General features: G+C 34.3%; 1 protein-coding gene across 1 annotated transcript in view; it reads right to left on the bottom strand.

The window, feature by feature from the left end:
• The window catches only part of GRIK2 (glutamate ionotropic receptor kainate type subunit 2), an 839,395-nt gene that overhangs the window by 163,851 nt on the left and 652,811 nt on the right, over positions 1–22,733 (bottom strand). The window contains exon 13 of the mRNA XM_063917041.1: positions 12,046–12,164. Within this exon, the coding sequence (XP_063773111.1) occupies positions 12,046–12,164 (119 nt within the window). The remainder of the gene's footprint in view (positions 1–12,045; positions 12,165–22,733) is intronic.

Here is a 22,733-nt window from a genome sequence, read left to right as displayed (position 1 = left end):
TGAGGTTAGCATGCTGCGGAGGCAAACTTTTTAAAGGAGAAGTCACTATGGAGATCCAGAGGCAAGCGCTTTCCTCTTCCCAGTGCCTGCGCATCTATCATGTTTGGGGGGGCAGCATGCCACCTTGTCCCCCGCTGTTCTAACACATATGATATAAATAAATAGATATAGATGTACAGTATGTTACTGAAAACTTTGTACATGTTACATCTTCCCTACCTACATTGCAACATAGTTTTGCCTAGTTGCTTGCTTTTTTTACTTAGATTACAATTTTATTTGTAAAGATTCTGATTTTTTTTACATGTGTGATATGTGCTGCACTCACAGCATACACCAGGAGATCCAGAAGCAATGAAGATAAGAACTGCTACCAGACCGGGTACCCGGATGATAGGTTGACAGTTAAAAGGTCGACATTCAATAGGTTGATATATTTCACTATTTTAAGTTTAATATAAAGTAAGGCTTTGGCCTTAGGCTGTTGAGGCTGACACAAGTGCTGATATAAAAGTATTATCATAATCATAATCATAATATTAGCATTATACTGGCAATATTATTACCAGTAATATTATTCATATTGTTAGCTGCTATAGATTGTGAATTGACTCCTCATCACTCCTTCTCATCAATAGGTAAACTGAACAATTACAAATTTACTACTACCATCAGATGCAAAGTGAAATAGGATTCTCTTGCATAGCACTATTTATATTATATAGGTAAACTGAAAAATTACTACTATTCATCAGATCAAAGTGAAATAGGATTCTATTGCATGCTGTAGGTTAACTGAATAGTTTTTTGTTCTCCTCCATTCTTTGTTAATTTTCAGTTGCCATGTTGTTACGTCATGCTTGTTTTTGTAAGCTAATCTACAGTATGGCCTGAGCTTTTAAATTGGAATGTACTGGGAGTAGTTGCAATCATTGCATTTACATGGCACATTTCAGAATTTGAAGTGTAGTATAAGGCTGTTGGTACTGACACATAAGTGCTGACATAAAAGTGTTATCAAAATCTCTTGATCTCTGGTGTTAGCATCAAAGGATGCTAGTTTCAGTTTGAACGTCTTCTGTTCAGGTGTTTCTGAGCATACCCTACCATATGGGTGGCTTTTGAGCGTTCCATGTTTCAGTGTTCCCCAGATTGGATAAAAGAAAACACTGGCTTTCTGAACCTCTTGTTAAATCCTTATTTCTGAGTTCATCTAGAGAATATTGCGTTTCCACCATTACACTCAGTTTTTTATTTGTGTGTTGATTGTGATTGATTTGCGAGTTACCCTAGATGGTTTACCCTTGGTTGGGGGCAACTTTTGAAGTTGTATTGAAGACCACGGGTTGTAGAGGGGAGGGATTGAGATGGTAGGAGCTTACTCTCTTAAATTTATATTAGTTTAATAAAAGTGCCAGTTCCTACAGTCCCTTCAAGCAACCCTAATGTCCAGTGTCCCCTAGATGGACTCAGAGAAAAGGAATTTATCATATAAAATCCAGTTATTTATTGAATGAGTTATTATAATTTTGGTTATTATTTGGTTATGTGGCAATACAATTGGATCTATAATAGATCAGTAAGAATTTATAACAAGCAACACTTATTATTTAGCTATGAGGGACACTTTTTATAGTGTACATTAGTTCCTCTTCAAAACACAGATTGATAAAATCCGCAATTTGCAAATTTTCAATGTGTAAAAATCAGAACCATTACTTTGGAATAATGTTGCTAGTTATGCAGTTTTGACTATAGTAGGTGGCAGTTTACAAACTGTATTTTGGTAAGTTTACTGCATTCATCAAGTTTTCACAGTGACTTTCAATTAATACTTTTAGATCTATGCTTCAAAACAGCAATACTAAGTAAATTTTAATTCTAAGAGAGCAATTACATAAAGTGAAAAAAAAAAATATTTCAGAATGTCAGGAACATTATAAGAATATTTTCTTTAACATTTCAGATGTTAAAACAATGCCAAAAACTCTGATTAGGGTATACACGCAACATTAAAAAGCAAATAAAAAAGGTAAAATATTTCCTTAAGTTACTATATTTAAAATTTGAAACTCTTGAAATTAATGCAACTAGTAAGCTTCCCATCACTACATTTTTTTACATTATTTATTAGTAATTATCAAGTTGTTAGAAAACACTTGCTAATAGTACTCTACAGTATATAAGCATTTCATTCCAAAATTATTTGTTTACAATATTCAGTATATTAATCTACTGTATGATGCAACACATAAGTGCTCTTTCTTCAAAACTATTCTTATCCCAATGAAGTTTGATAAAGGAAGTGGCTGACCCAGTTGTCACAATCTTGTTGTACTTTTTTCAACATGTTCATGAGCTACAGTATAAATGCAGAAACATTGGATCAATAAACTTTCCATATACAGTGCCTTACTCCTCCCACTCTAAAAGAGTACAACAACAATGTTTAATTGAGGGTATTTTTTATTTATTTTTTTAGTTTTCCATCTCATTTTCTGTATAGTATACAGATATACAAATGAATGTGACATTAATGTCTCCTCAAGTGAACTCCTATGGAAATTGTTTTGAAAAGTGGTGGGATTCCAGCACATTCACATTATCAATATAATGGTTTATCCTATAACATTGAGCACTTTTCTCAATATTCCAATGTGAAAACTCAAAAAGTAGACAAAAAATATGTATATTTTGTGCAGACAATTACACTCATATAAGTAATTAATTTGCCTTGGAAAATATCACATTATAGTCCCTGTTAATACAATAAAATGGTCAGTGTTGAGTCCCTCTTTTCGTTGTCCATATATGTAGTATGAGTTACTGTACTGTGGTTATTGTGGATCATGGATACCCTAGGATAGAAAATAAATAAATAATAGTGCACACTGATTAAAATGAGTAAGATGTTTTCCATGCATTGGTTTCAAATGCACTCTCCTTTATATTGTTCAGGGAAACTTGTGATACTTATTTAGGTATAACTTCTAATTACATGGATCCATAAAAAACATACACTTGTATTCTTAAAATGTTTTTCTCATCTAATTAAAGCAATGCATTTCACAGAATGTTTGCTTTTTGCATTATGGATAATAGAATTGACACATGAAATATAAAAAGTTCACAATAACCTAAATAGATATGTATCATGCCTTAGGAATATAAGCAGACATCTTAAAAACCAAATTAATATCTAAGGTGTGTAATTTGCCTACTTTGGATGAGTGTATTTGGGACCAATGTATGGAAAATATCCCACGCATGGCAACCAGTGTGCAATAATATTAAATTTTTCTCACCTGAGGCATCTCTGGTCTACAATAACTTACACTATATGGACAAGAGTATTTGGCCACACCTGTCAATTATTGAATTCGGGTGTTTTAATCAAACCCATTGCCATAGGTGTATAAAATCAAGCACCTAGCCATGCAGTCTCCATTTGCAAACATTTGTAGTACAAAATAGGTCATTTTGAAGAGCTCAATGACTTCAAGCATGGTACTGTGATAGGATGCTACCTTTTCAATAAGTCAGAAGAAATTTCATCCCTGCTGGATATTCTACAGACAATTGTAAGTGATATTATTAGAAAGTGGAAGCTTGTAGGAACAGCAGCAACTCTGCTATGAAGCATTTGACCGCGTAAAATCACAGAGCGAGATCAACAACTGCTAAGTGTCACATCCCGGAGCATTACCATGCATTCAGAGCAGCGTCGGTTACCGCTCAGGTGTCTGGCGGGCAGCGGCGGTGTTGGGCTGCTGTGACGGGTCTGTGTGCGGCGGTGAGGGGATGCCTTGGAGGGTTCACTCGTAGTAGCCAGAGGCTGCTGCAGCGTGATTGTTGGCACTATGGAGCAGCTTCCGGAGAGGCCAGGGTGAGTTCTGGTGGTAAACACTAAAATGTGTCTGCTGCACAGGGGTGGCCATTTGGAGACCAAAGCTTTGAACCTATTGCACAGGCTCATTCTGTCCAGCCAATCCATGGAGATCTCTCCTCTTACAAGGGAGCTGGTTCAGGTTATGAGTACCAGTGCTTCAAGTTACTACTTAGGTGTAGGATCTCCAGCCCTGTGCTCCCAGGTTATTTTGGTACCTTGGTTACTCTCCAGCTTTGCTCTGCCTCTGTCTTTCTGATTGCAGCAGTCCCGCCGTCCCTAACCTGATACCATCTGAGAGGGGCGTACTCGGTAATCTTGATTCTTCAAGGATCTTGGTCATTGACAGTTACCGTGTTCTTCAACCTCGTCTTTCACACCACAGTTCATTATCTTCAAGTGTTCTTCAGCCTCATTATCCAAGCCACAGCTCACTGTTCACAGTCCTTCATCTTCAGTGTTCTTCAACCTCGTATTTCAAACCACAGTTCATTATCTTCAAGTGTTCTTCAGCCTCGTTATCCAAGCTACAGCTCACCGTTCACAGTTCTTCATCTTCAGTGCTCCTCAGCCTCATTATTCAGGCCACAGCTCACAGTCTTCAGTTTTCCAAGTCACAGATTACCACCCGCAGTTCATTATTTACAGTGATTATCCCATCTCTGTAGCCTCCACTTCCATTGCTCCTGACCCATGAGTAGGAATTACATCCAGCCACCTAATCTTCTTCCCTCGCAAGTGTCCGCTTCCTCAGGCAAACCTCAGTCACCGGATCCTCATTTCCAGCCGAGCGTGACACTAAGATGCATGGTGCGTAAAACTCTCCAACGCTTTGCTGATTCCATAGCTGAAGAGTTCCAAACTTCCACTGGCATTAATGTAAGCACAAAAACTGTGCAGCGGGAGCTTAATGTAATGGGTTTTCATGGCCGAGCAAGTCTCACATCACCAAGTCCAATGCCAATGATTGGATGGAGCTGAGTAAAGCAAATTGACACTGAACTATGGAGCAGTGGAAATGTGTTTTGTGGAGTGATGAATCGCAGGTCTCTGTTTGGCAGTCAAATGGGCAAGTCTGGGTTTGGCAGATGCCGAGAGAACGCTACCTGCCTGACGGCATTGTGCAACTGTGATGTTTGGTTGAAGAGGGATAATGGTATGGAGCTGTTTTTCAAGGTTTATGCTAGGCCCTTTATGTTTAGTGAAGGGCATTCTTAATGCTTCAGCATACCAAGACATTTTTGACACTGCTATGCTTCCAACTTTGTAGCAACACTTTGGGGAAGGCCCTTTTCTATTCAAACATGACTGTGTCCCAGTTCACAACGCAAGGACTATAAAGACATAGTTTGATGAGTTCAGTGTGGAAGAACTTAACTGGCCCACACAAAGCCTTAGACTCAACCCCATCAAGCACCTTTGGAATAAACTGGAATGGAAATTGTGAGCAAGGTCTTCTTGTCCAACATCAGTGCCGGACATCATAAATGTGATACAGAATGAGTGGGCACAAATTACCACAGATATACTCCAAAATAATGTAAAAAGCCTTCCAAGAAGAGTGGAAGTTATAATAGCTGCCAAAAGGGGAAAACTCTATATTAAAGAATATGTATTTAAATGCAATGTCATTATAGTCCCTGTTGGTGCAATGGTCAGGCATCTGAATACTTTTGCCCATATAGTGTATATCAACTGGAGAAGAAAAAGGTGGACTCAACTCTGAACACTTTGTTTTACTAACAACCATCGGTATAGAGGGTTAGTGCAATTGACTGCATAAGTAAAATATTAGGATTTTTTGCCAAATACAGTGTACACTATTGTATTTTTCTCTTCTAGTTTTGAGGTTATATATTGGAATATACAGAGAATTTGTAAAGTTCTTCCACAGTGAGCACTGCCTCTGGCTGCGGCTGTGGGAGTCCAGAGAGGGACAACACTTAAAGTGAATAAGTATTAACAAATTTTGTTTTATTTTATATAAATACAATGTAAAACAATTATGTTGTCATTTCACTAAGCCCACATTCTCTGCTGGGAGACTTTTTCAGCACACAGTCACTGCAGTGGGATTTTTGAGCCCCCTGTACTCGGGATCATATTCGATTCTAATACTAAATGCACTGAGAAAATTAAGGATTTGACTTTCCACAGTTTGGGGCATGAGATCCATATCTAACAAAGCAATTCAACAAAATTCATGTTCAAAGTAAGCTGCTCCAAAAAGTATGGAGCTGAAGGCCATGATGAATAGGCTCATAACTGAGAATAGTAATCTGTACCATAAGAAACCAAAATACTAAGGATCTGAGTGGACCAGAATATCACCTCTTTTCTAAAGAATCCATATTTAAATACTTGTCCATGCTGGTAAGTTAATGTATATTTAATAACTTTAACTGACCAACTGTAATTCAAGATCATTTAAAAAGTTTTGGGTACTGGGACTTTGCAGTTTTTTTTATTAACAGTTTCTTATATAGCGCAGCATATTCCACTGCACTTTACAACTGGAACAACAGTAATAGAACAAAACTGGATAATAACAGAAAGACTTAGAGGTAGGAAGGTCCTGCTAGCGAGCTTACCTTTCATAGGGAAATAGGCATTGATACATAAGGATAGGTGCTACCTATTGCAGATGATTTAACATCCTAAATGTTTTACTTAAAGAGAGACTCATGCCATATATTTTTGTTAAATCTCATTGTAAAGACTCAAATAAAATTTTGATATGTGTGTTTGCCACCTCTATTTATATTCTTTTTTTTATATATAGTGCCATATACTGTATATTCCTTCTACATTGCCATTGGTATCATCCAATACTTTTAATATTTTCATTGCTATCTATTTTTTTTTTATTATGTCTCCAAACAGATGTGTACTCATACATCTTGTTTCAATATGCCATGCAGTAGGAGATGCCAACCATGGGTCAGCTGGCAGGTTCCGGGCAGCTCTGCTAATGTCAGGCATCTTAGTTTGCTGAAAATGCATCTTATTCACATAGCATGAGTTGCTTGTGCATCCTAATTGCATACCAATGCAACTTAGATGCAGTTGAACAGAAAAAGTTGCACTTAAAGAAGCTCAGCACTACTGAGTGACTAGAAGGGTATTTAATGTGTCTGTAGCAAGGATGTAGGAGGACATATCTGTACTATTGTATTGTGATTAGCATTTAACATTATTATAGCAGAAAAATGTTTTACATACAAACCACAAAACAATGGTAAGCTGAATGATAAGCTCTTAATGGAAACTCAGAAACATCTTTTAAAATGTGGTAATATTATATAGTAAGCTTGCTTTTACACATTTAACTTTAATAATAAGGGAAAAATAAAAAAAATGTTCATGGCTTATTAATGAGTAATCACTTTCATACAGTTTGTTTTTTAGTAGATAAAGTAAAATAAGTATAAAGTATTTACCTGTTTTTCATGGAACGTAGCCTTACAAGTATTTGTGACAGATATAGAACTGCTTACCTGGATGGAATTGCATACTGTATGTTACTAGCAGAGATTCTAAATGTTTGCAACTAAAGATAACAATCAAAAACATTGCTTGGAATGATGCTGAAAATATCACCTTTATAAAAATTGTGCATTTGTAATACTATTTGTCATTAATTATACCATATTTGAGCCATTAGTCATAGACTTTTCACAGTCCACTAAGTTGTAAAGAGGCCACATGAAAAAACAGTATATATGTTAATATTTAGACATTGGTGGAAATTTACTAAGCTCCCGAATCCAGTCAAGTTTGCATTTTCATCCAAAAATGCAACTCGGTAATTTACTAATCAACAATCACGGCAGTGTTGGTGCAATTCGTATTCACTTTCACTGGCAACAACACAATTATGAATCAACAGACCATCGATCAGAAACAGATGGATTTTTACATGTAACTTAAACAAAATCGGAATTTACAAAAAATGTGTATTCTTCAATATCTGCTGACAATAGCCAAGCACTGCCGCAAACGCATAGAACTCATACATATATAGAACTTATAAATAGAACTGCTTTCGGCTGGTGTGTTTGGAGAAGTATGCATGGATCAGTTAGATATGTGCATGTTTCTCTGTGAAAAACTTTATAATATAGTAAAATATAAAAACTTTTTTTGCGTGGTGTCCTCCCTCCTGAATATAACCAGCCCTGGGCTAATTGAGCCAGTCTCGGTTGCTAAAATACCAGAGAAAAAAATGCGTAGGGGCTCCCAGTATTTTAAAATCCTGCACCGGGCAGTGCTGGTTCCAAAATATGGGGGAAATGGAGATAGGGGTGCCTGTATTTTTAAAACCAGCACAGGGCTCCACTAGTCAAGAAGATAATGCCATAGCCAGTGGACGCATTTATTCCTGTGGCCATGGCATTAACCGTCAACTTGTTACCCCTGGCCAGGTGTTCCCTGGGGGAGTAAGGACCCCTCAATAAAGGGGTTCTCCCCCTCAAGGCACCCAAGTGCCAAAGTTGAAGCCCGAGGCTGTCCCCGACACCCCTGGGCAGTGGGTACTGGGCTAATAGATACTAAGTGTAAATATAAGAACTAATATTGTCTTTTGTTGTGGAACTATAGGTCCTAGCAAGCCTCTCCCACATACTGGTACTTAGAGAACCAGAAGTACCATCATATGGGCATTAAAGGGCCCACTGGTACCTGTAGTTCCACAACAAAATAAATATTACACTAGACTCATACACCATCAAAAGTACAACTTTAATTAAAAATCCATGCACACTCGCAAACACGCACTTAGATATACTTACCTAGTGTCCCACAGAGCCCCTCAGTCCCCTTGTCTAGTACAATTTATGGGGAACCTGTAAAAAAAATTATACTCATCTAATCTAGTGTAGGTTAAAAAAAAATTACCTGATCCACCAGACGTGTTTACATATACACTCCTACTACACAAATGTGGGCTCACCACATAAGTCCTGTCACTAGAGGGACCTGCCAGCTAATCAGGAGCCACTGCCATAGCAGCAGCTTCTTGACTGGATTTGCACTCCATGGGCTCAGCCATTTGAGAAACCACAAAGGTCAGCCCAAATTGACCTTGTGGTTTCACCCAATGCGGTTTCTCCAATTAAGTGGTTCTTACTATAGGAATTAATGGAGCCGAGCGTCTCCATTTACTCCTATTGGCAAACCGCGATTGGCTGAGCCCTGGGAGAGCAAAGCCAATCAGGAAGCTGCTGGCGGGTGCCTCTAGTGACAGGAGTTATGCGGAGAGCCCACATTCATGTAGTAGGAGTGTATGTGTGAACATACACTTCTACATGTCTGGTCGATCAGGTTAATTCAGTTTATTATTTTTTATTCCCCTTGTGAGCATAATTTTTTTACAGGTATCCCATGCATTCTACTAGACAAGGGAACTGAGGGGCTCTATGGGACACTAGTTAATTATATCTAGGTGTGTGTTTGTGAGTGTGAGTGTGCATTGATGTTTTATTAAAGTTGTACTTTTGACAGTGTGTGAGTACTCTGTTTATTGTAATATTTTGTTGTGGAACTACAGATACCAGCGGGCCCTTTAATGCCCCAGCTTTTCTCCTAGGTGCTTTGCAACAAGTGTGTTGGTAACTGTATCACTTATTTAAGCAAGGTTGCTGTGAGGTTTAGACCAGATAGCATACCTAAAGTTTAACACTAATGTGATGGCTATTTTCATAATTATTTTGAGCAATAGAGTAGGACCTGCGGTATATTGGGGTCCCTTGCCGAGGGCTGCAGGCTTAAATGCATTGATCAATACATGAACTAAAACTCCACTGTTTATTATTGTTAGTTAACATAGTGAGTGCAGAGCGCCTGTGATTCCTATTTAAACAATGTGGTCACAAACTGTGTTGCACCCTAAATCTAGGAATAGGTGAGTGTTGTGGAAAAGTACTATTTTTTTATTAGATTAATTATATTAATCTTCTTTGTAATCACATTTTCTCATGCACCCTGTTTTAACTTAATTATAGCTAGTGTCAGCTGTACTCCTAGGTGCTTTACAACAGGTATTTTGGTAACTGTCTCACCTATTTAAGCAAAGTTGCTGTGAGCTTAAGACCATATAGCATACCTAAAGTTTAACACTAATGTGATGGCTATTTTCATATTTTTTTTGAACAATAGAATAGGACCTGCAGTATATGCTTACATGCATTGATCAATACATGAACTAAAACTCCACTGTAAATTATTGTTAGTTAATATAGCGAGTGCAGAGCCCCTGTGATTTATATATAGAATTATTCTATATAATGCATTAATTTTGCAATGAAAGCCATTTTACAGCACATAATGCAAAGTGCATAGTAAATCATAATAAATTATATCTTAAATTATGATTGTTAGCAAAAGCAAGACAGTGAAATGGAATGTTATTTGAAAGTTTAGTGGAATTACATGACATTTTCAAATAACTATGCCAATACATGTTCTGATTTGCTTTTCCTAATAATATTAAATAACGCAACATTAATATGAAATACACATTATGAACATTTTAGATTTAAATTTCATAACTTAAGTCCCTAATATTTACATTTATCTAGTCTTTCACATTTAAAATTCTGTGATGTTTCAGTTCATCAGTAAGTCACTAAAAAACTAGGAATGTCAACAACTTTAAAACTATATTTACAAATTCACAGCACATTTCTGAGTAACTACCTTTACTGATATTCCAAAACTAAAACAATATTGACTATTTGTCATAAACATTTTTTTTACTCCAATATATGGTTGTCGTTAGTCCAGACAAGATGGACCATTTTTTTCCCACTTAATTATTTTTAATGTTATTCATTATAGAAAAATATGGATAAAGTGCATAATTATTGAATATAAATACAGAGATCCATATTTTAAAGTGGCTATTGCTTGTTTGAAATAAGTCCATCTTACCTATAATTTCATCTTACCATTTCATTGTAACTTGATGGCAGCAACCAAAGGCTCTACCTTCTTCTTATAACAATTGCAAGGCAAATAAAGACACACTGTACCTTTTTTTATAAATTATTGTGAGTGCTCTTTCCTAGCGATAGTGTATTTACACATGTATGCAGTATTTAACAATATTTTTTTCTTCCATTTATTCAACCAAAATGCAACTGATCAGAATAAAATAAAGGAAGAAAAAAAATAATAAGTCCTAAGTTCCCCATTATTACTAATTTGCATTCCAGTGATGCATTGTAGCAAACTTAAAATTTTGTTGAAGTGCCGGTTAGGGGCTGACTATCATGTACCCAAGGTAACGTCATGTCCAGCACCATATCCCACCGTTTCCTGGGGAGGAAGTGACAGCAAGAAATGTACGGGTCTCCTCTATCATGTATACCTCTCAAATGATTAATTAATTCTGTATGTAACTTTAATTTATGTTTTTCCATACATACAATATGTACATTTATTTTACTTATACACCTTTTTAAATGGTGCCTTAAAATTTCATGAAAATATTTTAATCAATTTAAGAAGATTATCATACAGTATTTTAGCATTTATTAGTGTTTAAAATTATTTTATTATGAATTTGTTTTTTTATACTCTTATTCATTATAAAATATTTTTCTAAAAATAACTATCATTGTTTTGCTTAGCATTTTTCAAAAAATTTTTTATCTAAGTTTTGATACATTGAATTATTACTTTTCATTCATTCTTATTAGACATAAATATGCTAACTACTGTATTTAGATTTGTTACTTCAATAAACAATTAAACTAAACATTTTTTTAAACTACATATAAAATGTAATTTCTTATTTAAAATTAAATTAAAATATTGGAATAAACATTGTATGTGATATTAGGAATTTAGGATGTTACAAGCCATTTCCTGAAGTTGTTAATGGGAAATTATTGATTTATGAAATGTTTCTATATTTGATTAGAATAAAATGTTATGGTAAAGTATGCAAAACTAAGTAACATTTATTATGCTCTTAAAGTAATTTATTGAGTAGGATTAGATGATGTCTATTTTTGATGCATAATTATGAATGTAAAGCTGAATATGGTTACATGCACAGAGGCACCCATGCAAGCATCTTGTACCATTGTGATATATACCCCCCAGCAAATAGTGGGACATGGTGACTAAGTGATAAAATAGGCTGAATCGTATACCTTGCTGCATGAGAGCTCCAACGCCAAACCAGAAACTATTTAACAAGGTAAAATTGTTTTCCACCACGTCTGAATCAGGATTGCATGGATGTGGATTATACCATTCATATGGACTAAACCTGTGACAAGTGAAGCAGAAAAGAAAAATTTAAAGCAGCTGGAAGATGAGATGTCCACCAAACATCACTGAAAAATAGAAAAACAAGATATTATATCAAAACGTTAAACCATGTTCTATATAATGATTAATTACTAGCTGTGTTATTTTGTAAACAGCAAAATTTTATATAATTCACAGCAATTGATGTTTAGGTAAAAAAATTAAACTTTGTCATAATACAGTCAGGTTGAAATGCTAGTCATCTCAGAAAGACTTTTTTTAATAAGTAATTGCATTAAAATATGAAAAAAGCTCATTTACATTAGGCAATTAAAAAATAACATATATACATTTAGCATAATATTATAATTTCAGGAAAAGAACCATCTTTAAAGCTTACAAAAGCTAAATATTGCTAATGTACAGTAAACACAGGACAAAAAAATGACTCACCAAATATTACAATTTACAGATTATGGGAAAAATATAGAAACATTTTTCAAGTAGAAATAATGAACTGTCTACAGTAAATATCACAACTAAATTTTCACTTTTTAAATACAGTGTAATTTAATACACAAAAATAACACCAAATAAGACCATTTTCACTTTTATATTTGTCACATGTATGCTTGTAATCAAAATATTATTAGCCTGGGTTATTGTGTGTTAAAAATAATGGGACTATGTTCTTGGGGTTAATTGGGTCTTCAATTCAATAATTTTGTTCTTTAAATGTGTAATGGTTTTTGCAATTCTAATTTGTATTTTTAAATGTTTGCAAGGCAATTGTGGAACAGTTGCATTAGTATAATGATAGCTGCAGCAACAACATTGGTTAAGGAAGAGTGTGTGTACAGGCAAACTGATGGTGAAGATTACAACTGTGCTATTTTGTTTTGTAATGTTTCTGAATCAACAAAACCATGACAATTCATGGAAACCAACATTACACTATTGTGTTTAATTACAGTATATCTTCAAGAATGCTATTCTGTGACCTTTGTTATTATTGCAGTTTTCCAATTAAATATAAATGTTTCAGGAGTTTAACACCTAACTTAATTTTACTTTATTTTATTTAATGTTTCTATAGTCCTATAGCATTTCAAAATCAAGAATGTTTTTAGATAAGTACATATATATCAAGTTAAAATATACAGTACTGTATCATGATTCTGTGTTTTTTAAGACAATTCCTACAATATGTAGCCCTTAGATTCATTCTGGCATTTTCCATTAAATAAATTAGTTTACCATTGCATATCATTTACGAAAGTGTATATCTGTAATCGCACAACAGAAATGACATTTGTAATGTAACATGCCTACTTTTGTGGGCTATGATGTTTAGGTCTACAGGGATCCCAAATTTGAATTGCCCTTTGGAAAAAAAGTAACCCATACAGTATAATAAAGACAGTTTTAAATTAAGCTAAATAAAGTGAACAGCCCTAAAAGGGAAGCAGGATGTTCTACATTTTCCATTATGCAGTGTGTGATGGATGTGCAGTCAAAGTATATCTGCAAAACCACAAATCTAATTTTGGTTTGATATCCATTTTGAAGTTATAAGGACTGAGAAGTGGCTATGAATTTTTTTTTGCTTTCTTCACTTTCAGGCAGGTGTGGGAGAGCCTTTCTTGTTATACTAATGTCTGTGCCAGAGTTTTGACTGTATAAAGTACAGTATATAAAAATAAAAAGAGTATTTTAGAAATCTGTTTATATTATTCTAATAATTTTTTCTAGTCAAAACTCTGGAGTAAAAAGTCTATAACACGTGATGCAGTGCCTCACCTGCATTTCTTTTCCGCACATCTCTGATCAAAACTCACCAAATTTCTAAGCTTTTATACTTCTGCACCTGTGTATATTGCCCACATGAACTGTTGGACTGATATATTGTGTGTAAATCTGGCCCTGGTACTAGCCAGTGCCTCCTGAGCCATTTGCCTCACCACACATCCCTGTACCTAACCGGTGGCCAACATTGCTGTGTGACTATATCATACAAACCTACAAGAAGCTTGCAATCTGGCTGGACAATTATTTATTTATTTATTTATTACCAGTTATTTATATATATTGCACACATATTCTGCAGTGCTTTACAGAGAATATTTGGCCATTCATATCAGTCCCTGTCCCATTGGAGTTTACAATCTATATTCCCTATCACATGTACATGCACACATTCAAGCTAGGGTTAATTTTGTTGGGAGCCAATTAACTTACCAGTATATTTTTGGATTGTGGGAGGAAACCAGAGTACCCGAAAGAAACCCACGCAAGTATGGGGAAAATATACAAACTTTACACAGTTAAGGCCATGGTGGGAATCGAACCCATGACCTCAATGCTGTGAGAGAGTAATGCTAACCATTACACCATCCGTACTGCCCATACTGACCATTATGCAATAGATTGCACCTATTCTTACAGTATGTATAAATTGGAAGAAAAATGTGTCAGACCTGCACCAGACAACAATCTCTCTTAATAATTTTTTAAATTATTGTTCAGTAGCATCATGCTACCACTCGCACTGCAAAAGACATATGAGCACAGGTCTCCCTTACTTATTTATCCGTTCTCTCATCAGTACGAAACGGCAACGTGACCTTGCAATGTCATTTGGATAACAGGGCACAACAACTGTACCGGCAACTGACAGCAGAAATGGCTCTAATCTCTCTCACCCTGTGCTTCCCCTTTAATCCTCTCATCACCCATTCACTGCAAATTTCAGCACATGGGGGATAGTAGAGGTTAAGAGGAAGACTAAGCACGGTCTCCAATTTTCATCTTACTCTGTGCACTGGGTTTAAATCTATCTTTATTACACGCAGAATGTATAATACAGTGAATTGATACATGATATATAAATTGTTGCATTTAAAAGTATGGTAAGAGCTGAATAGAATATACTTAGATACACAGTATCACTAATGTGTGTAACATAGAACTGAGAATACAGCATGCCAGACAGATGTATTAAAAATAAGAAATGAAGAACTGCTGGCTGTTAGACAGAGATTAAGGTGCAGATCTGCGTTAAATTTAATACGACAGCGTGCAACTATATGTCTGAAATGCCAATATACTATGCGGGTAGTGTGATGTATTGTTCTGAAGATATGAGCAAATAGTATATTATGTTTATGTGAATCATATGAGCCTAATTGAAGGTTTCTCTGATAGACAGCGGTGGTGAACTTGGATGCCATTGTGAATGAGGATACTCAACTATTTTTTTCATTCTAAGAGTGTTTAAACTGAGAACTACTAATCCTCATGGTATGTGTCATTAGAGAGATTTCCTGTCTGACACAGAGTACAATTGCCTCAGATCTTTTTCCATAAAATTACCTACAGTATGATTATATAAACCCTGAAAAACATGTGGGATTTCATGTACATGTTATTAATTATCTGTTGGGTAGGTAATTAAAGGTGCCTGGAAACATTTTAGATAAATAGTATTATATGAAGAATTATTGTATTGATGTATAATTTATATTAAATAATATTTTTTACCCTGACTGACATATAAAACTGATAATTATGATTATCAGTCAATTGTAATTGCAATTAATTTGTCTATTTAATTTAGTTTGTGAGATATTAGCTGGGTCTATTTATATGAATTTTATTAAGTATCTAATAAAAGTTATATTTTAATAGTATTAATTTGATACAATAGTTATTTGAAAAGAGTGCCCTCAAAAAGAGGTTTACTTCTTTTTCCTGATTGCTTCTTTTTGCTAAAGAGTAAAAGTTTCTGTTGATTCAGTATGTATAAACTGTAAACTTGTGACCATGGCCTTCCTACTGTACCTCTCTATCTGTCTCTTATTACACAATTTTGTTCTATCACTGTTCTATAATTGTTTTCAATTGTAAAGCACGATATATGCTGTGTAATATAAAAAAATTAACCGTTATTAATAATAAGAAAATGTATTATTATTTTTGTCTTGGTTCATAATGAACAGTGCTATTCTAATTTACTAATAATATGAAATTTGGTCTACATCTTACTTGTTTAGATTGTTTAATTTTCTAGAGAGAAAATGTATAAAGTGAACGCTGAGATGCAATAACACAACTCAATACAATAATAATGCACTAACCCTTTATGCTATACACTATGAATATGTTTCATTTAATAATATTATTGTCTACATTTTTTTTAAACATATGGATGTCAATTTTTCGGCAATAAGATTTTCAAGAAAACCTATGTATTTTATTTTTGCTTTTCCATTTGATTGGGCCACTTTAACCCCATAATAAAATAATCTAAAATATTATTTATATATATATATATATATATATACACACACACACACACATACATACATACATACATACATACATACATACATACAGTATATATAACATCTTTCAGTTTGCATTATATTTTTAAAAATAGAATATAGAATGTCTATATTGAAATCATTATCTATGATTTACATTAATGGTATTGTTTTTTCTCTGAAAATCTCAAGCATAAAATTTAGTCATGGGTAAGAATCAGTTGAAGAACAGGGTCTGTAATGTAATTTACAGTTTATGTTAATGACCGGTATAAAATGTTTCAAGATGGCTTAGTTCTCTGTGAGATTAAGTTGCTGAGGAGTTGAACAAGATAAATTAGAGGATTACCCATAAGTAGTTTGCTTTCATTGATATAGATCAATTTATTCAACAAATAAATATTAGATTGATCACTACAATATGGTTTATTTAATTTTTTCACTTTGTTCAAAAGTTACACCTACATGTAGTTAGCTGATAATATTACAAACTATTTAATAATGATATAAAATGCTACTGGTTTAGGTCCAGATGATTTTGTAGACATTGCTCTAACAGTTTTGGTATGATATACCACTCTTGAGTATGCCGGCTGTCACATGAACTATACCAGCATCCCGACATTAAAGATGCCGATGTTTGAGGAGGTAAGTATTTCCTCCCTTCCCTAACCCTACTGGGCTGGTGGCTAGGGATAAACCTCTTGGGGTGGCACCAAGGGCTAACTCTTGCTGGTGTTTGTTAGGACTACCCCTCCAGTGCCTAACTTTCCCCCCAGGCCCTAACTGTTACCCCAATACTTACCTTCAGAATGCCAGTTGTCAGTTTTCAGCTCCAGTCTTACCAGTTGTTTTGGATTCCGGCATTGGTCATATGACGCATCCCGTTCTAACAGTACCTTGATAACACTGATTTATTAATTATCAGTGTAATAATAAAGTATCGATTTTTTCTAATGAAAATTGAATCCTGAGTAATACGATTTTTTTATATCCATAAATAAAAGCACAGCATTGTTCTTGCTATTTCTGTAGAACAATTGCATGTCATCTGTGAATAGTAAACATTTGATAAGTTTTGAAGCATTATCACAGTACTGATTACACTATTTACTTAGTACAAACATGTTTCAGTGTACTGTATATACGTTATTTGCTATACATGTTTAATCCAGATGGGAAAAGGTACTGAAACATTTTCTTAAATTTACACAAAAATAAATTTTACTAGTTAAGCATATCTCTCACATAGATACTTTTTTTTGACAGGGAAATATTAAAAACATTATTTTACAGTATTTATAAGATTTGGTTTCTTGGGTTGAACTTTTTTGGTCACATTTATGAAAAAAATCACTTTTGTTTATTGTAGGCTAGAGGATGAGAGTGAAGTTGTGAATGAAAATGAAAATGCCATTCACAATACTTAGGAAATAACCAGCAGTAGCAGGGCCAGCATTTGAGTTGACTCATAGTGCAGGTTTGGTATATTGTGAAGACATTTATCATGACAACATGAGAATGTCTATATGGACATAATGTCATCATGAAGCATATTGGTATTGATCATGCTGAGATTCATCTTGTCAACACTGATGAAATGTCAACATGATTACAATGTTAACAAGACAGTGTGTTTTACTTACCTGCTAGTTGATTTCTATCATCTATGTCCAGCAGGTGACAGGGAATTCTGTCTGTCATCCAGTAGTTATGGTGGAAACACTAACACCTATCATTAACTCTGTCCTATAACCATAACCATCGCCTAATACAGTCTAAACTTAACTCACCCCCTAGCGCCTATCCTTAACCCTTCCTCTCACAGCTTAACCCTAACATCTCACTCTCACAGCCTAACCCTAATGTTAACATTTTGCAGAATGTCAGCATTTCAAATGTTGATATTTGAGATGCTGACATTGTGAATATATTGATATTCAGCAGATGTAGACATGTTCCCTGTTGCCATTTTAACAATAGCAACATCATAATTTACGACATTTTGGTGTCAAAATTTTGACTGTTGGCATTGGGAATGTCAACATAGTGGCTGCCTCCTGATAGTGTTGCCATAGAACATCTATAGTGTCTTGAATTAGTGGGATAAATGTGTATAGAGTGTAACTTCAAGGTAATTTAGCTCCTTTATAACAATGGAGGTAGCATAGTTTTAGAAGTACCGACATGTGAGGAAATGGCAGAAATCTTTGCTGGTGGTAATAATCCATTTTCAGCACTTGTAAAGATTAAGGAATTTCAGGAGGCAAGAATAAGGTAAGTAAAAATCTAATCCTGCAGTATGTTTTCCTTCTCACAGGTTAATACCAAGATTGATATTCTTACTTCATTTACTTTAGCTCCCTAAATTACCTTTATTTTGGCCTTTTATGAAAGTGTATTATTTCCACATTCTGTCAGAACTGCAATGTTTTCCGTTAAATCATCATTTTTCAATACTTGCAATCAACAATAATCTTAAAAATGTACCCCTACAAATATGAAGAAAACTGTAATGCATTTATATTCTGTCCAGCACACTCTTCTACCGAAAACAGTACTCTGTGCTCTAAAGATATGGCACAAGAGCAGCACAAATTGCAGCATTGTGTGTGTCTATATTAGGCTCAAAAATTAGATTTACCTTCTTTAACTCTGTCCCTAATAAAATAAATTGAATTTTGCCCTAATTAAAGGCATTATTTTGAATCTAGTGAAGCTAATCTATCCATTGCAGATTACTCTGCACATTACCATAACTGTACCTATTTCCTCAGTTTGGAGTGTGGGGTTTCACTAAGGAATGTGGTATCTATTGAAGTGCCCTAAATTATAACTCATTTCAAATAACATTATAACTCTTTAAATTATACCCAGAGCATGTAAATTTTATTTCCCTTGGTAAATTCTGTTGATTTTGTTTGGCCTGTACTGTTCTCTGATTGTTACCTACAAAATGGCAAGGATGTGCAGGGTATTGTAAAATATTACATTGTACTTGTTACAATTTTTTTTACACTATGTGTTTTAACTGCATTTTTTATATAAATAGTGCGATAAAATTATAATTTGCAACGAGAAATGGAAGCATAAGCTGTTTTTAATATTTTTACTGCAAAGTGCCCTAACTGTGCTTTATCAGTTTTGCTAGAATAATTTTTTATTTTTTATTCTGACCAAGCAATTGTGTTTCTTGCATAGATAGGCCTTTATATCCATAAAGTAAATATATTTTTAACTTGTTTCCATTATATTGCAAAAATAAAAGAAGTAAATAAATTTTTAAATATTAATGTATTTTTCCAATAGTTAATTTTAGATATAATAATAGCAATTTATTTTATATTACTTTTAATATATTTTACCATGGATAGCACATACTACTGTGCAATATCATAAGACTGAATACTATAGATATTCAAATGTATTTCAGAGTATGTTAATACGTGCTATGACATCTGGGGGGAAAATTTACTAATGCACCTACAACAAGCTTTTGACCCAGGTTATTGCTGGGTCACAACTTAGTGTAAAAGCATCCTTAAAAAATAACCCAGGTTGAGTGACCAGGGAATCCAACTCTGGTAGCTACCAGAGTTGGACCCAGGTAATGATGCAGTGTAAACAGTTTGACCCTGGTTATTCTGCCTTAAAGGAGAGTTTGTAATTGACATGCAGAGCAGACCCAGGTTAAGTGTAAATGGGGTTGACCTGGGTCCAATGTGCAGTGTAAACAGGGTCTCACCCTGGTCTGACCCAGGTCTCATCCAGTTTGGAACTGTGTCCTGAAACCAGGGTCAAACCTAGGTTTTTGGTGTATAAGTGGTACAAGCATCAGAGTTATACTTTTAAGGGATGATTGCAGCATTTTCCCAGCAGGATTGTATTCTGCCAATATACTAAGGTTAAAACTGTAGCAAAAACACAAAGAAAACACATTTTAAAACAGAAACTGAAATCCATATCTCTCCAGATTAGATGTGTACAAACTACCATACAGGTTGAGTATCCCTTGTCCAAAATTCAAAATCCCACATATTTGGTTCCCCTTCTGAGATAATGACACATATATTTATATATTATATTATATATCTATATGATATATCTATATATACACATAATATATAATATATATGTCATTATCTCAGTAGGGGATTGAAAAATGTGGGCTTTTGAATTTTGGATAAGGGATACTCATCCTGTATTACCTCTATGTTAGCAATGACCAAAAATGATTTGTTTCTGAAAGTTATCTTGCGTAAAGATCAATATAGATTCCTAGGATCAAAAAGAAAAAAGAAACATGTGTGGATGCATGGGCTACACTTGTATATTGATAACCAGTGCTATGATTTAAAGTCCTGGCTGGTAGTAGAAAAATTGAGGGGCAGGAGTGAGGGTACCCCCTGAAATTTCTACTACCAGCACTAGGCTTTACCAGACTGCCAAAATTGCATGCCTTCTAGGAAGATCCAGAATGATGTTGATAGCATTAGGGTTATTCTCCACATCTCTTGGATAGGGGTTGTGGGTTTAATAAAGTTTACTGAATATAGAAATAATATTGTTTTTAATGGTGTACTACAAGTCCCAATTAGCCCTGTCATGGCCATTTAAATAGTTGAATAGGCATGCTGGCACTTGGAAATTCCAAGTTCTAGCATATCCTGTCAGACAGTGTCAATTGGGACCTGCAATGCACCTGTAAAAAAATGACAGGACTTAGACACCATAAGAAAATAGATTTTTTTTTAAATAAAAACTGACCCACACCAAGTACAGTACAAAAGCATTCTTTTTTTGATCCATGAAAGGCACTACGATCTTGATGGAAAAAAACATATTTGACTGTGCATTATTTCTCTCAGATAAACCACTGCAAAAAGCAGGTTACACGTGTTTGTACCCTAGAAATCAATGGCAGCACCCTGATTGTTGATGCCAATCAGTTTCTAAATGCTGGCCAATCTAGTACTTAGAAATTTTTCCCCTAAATACCTACCATGAGCTTTATTGTATTAATGTTAAAAGAAACAATATACATTTATTGCAATATTTCTTTTTGGAATGTGTTATTCTTTATAATAACTGCAGAATACAGATACATTCACATTTATGTTTAATTTATATATTGTATTTTAAAATTTAATTTTACTTTTGCCAGCAATGTAATAACCAATTTAATCAGATTATTGTGAGGGGGGAAAGAAAAAAAAAACATTTCCACACTTGAGAAAGAAAGATAAGTCAAACTGTATGTTTGCAATGAGGCAATTTAAGAAAACAGAGCAAAAGACAGCAACTAATTAAAGATGTTTGAAAGTCTAATTACTTTGCTAATGACACACAGCTTTTTTTCAACTTCTTCAATCTTAAAAGCCACTTTGGAGTTGAACTGCTATTCATTCCTCTCAATTGTGTGAAAATCTTTCATATAATCAGAACTATTTGAATAAGGTTTCTGTCACTTCAGAGAATTCAATTTTCTTTACTATATTCTTTCAAATACATTAATATTCAGAGGATCAAACACTCCATTTTCACTGTACTAATACAATATTAGAACACCTCCTGTCTTAAAAGCCTGCACTTAAAAAAACAATGAATTTTCATTTCACACTCTGTAGATAAACTGACATATTGTTCATAGGACTGATTAGGAAGGTTATAATTAAAAATATATGACAAAGAATATGACCCAATTTATTTGTCATTGTGATAAGGCTTATGAAAGTATTTTTTATTCTAATGCTGCTCAGATCTGACTTAATGCTTAAAAGTCATAAATGCTCTAACACTTTTGGGTGATTTCTTTAGAAAGATTTTTTTTTTTTTTACAATTTGCTACAGTTCAAGCCTACTTTACATGTTAAGGAAATGACAGTAGTATGTATATGTACTCAAAAAGGTCCTGGAAAATAGAAAAAGACAAGGGCACAAGGCTTAGTTTAAAGTATATGTTAAACAACAATTTTATTATAACTAAACGTCAGAAATTGTAATGTTAATGTGTTGATCATGAATCTAAAAGTTGATATTTAACCACTTAACTAATTTTTATTAGTCAGCTAGGTGAAGAATGTGCATTAAACATCATCTAAAATGATTTTAGTAAAAAAAAATCAAAATGTATATTTTTTGATATTTGAAAAAATAAAATAAAATTTTCCAAACATCGGAACACCTATCATGACCATCGGAACATAGTGACCATCTGAAACATTGCAACCATCACAGCTTTCAATTTGAAAGCCGGGACAGCCTCC

Source organism: Pseudophryne corroboree, chromosome 4 (genome assembly GCF_028390025.1).
Source record: "Pseudophryne corroboree isolate aPseCor3 chromosome 4, aPseCor3.hap2, whole genome shotgun sequence".
Classification (NCBI taxonomy): domain Eukaryota; kingdom Metazoa; phylum Chordata; class Amphibia; order Anura; family Myobatrachidae; genus Pseudophryne; species Pseudophryne corroboree.
The sequence above is the reverse complement of the archived record's forward strand: the minus strand, read 5'-3'. Positions and strand labels throughout refer to the sequence as shown.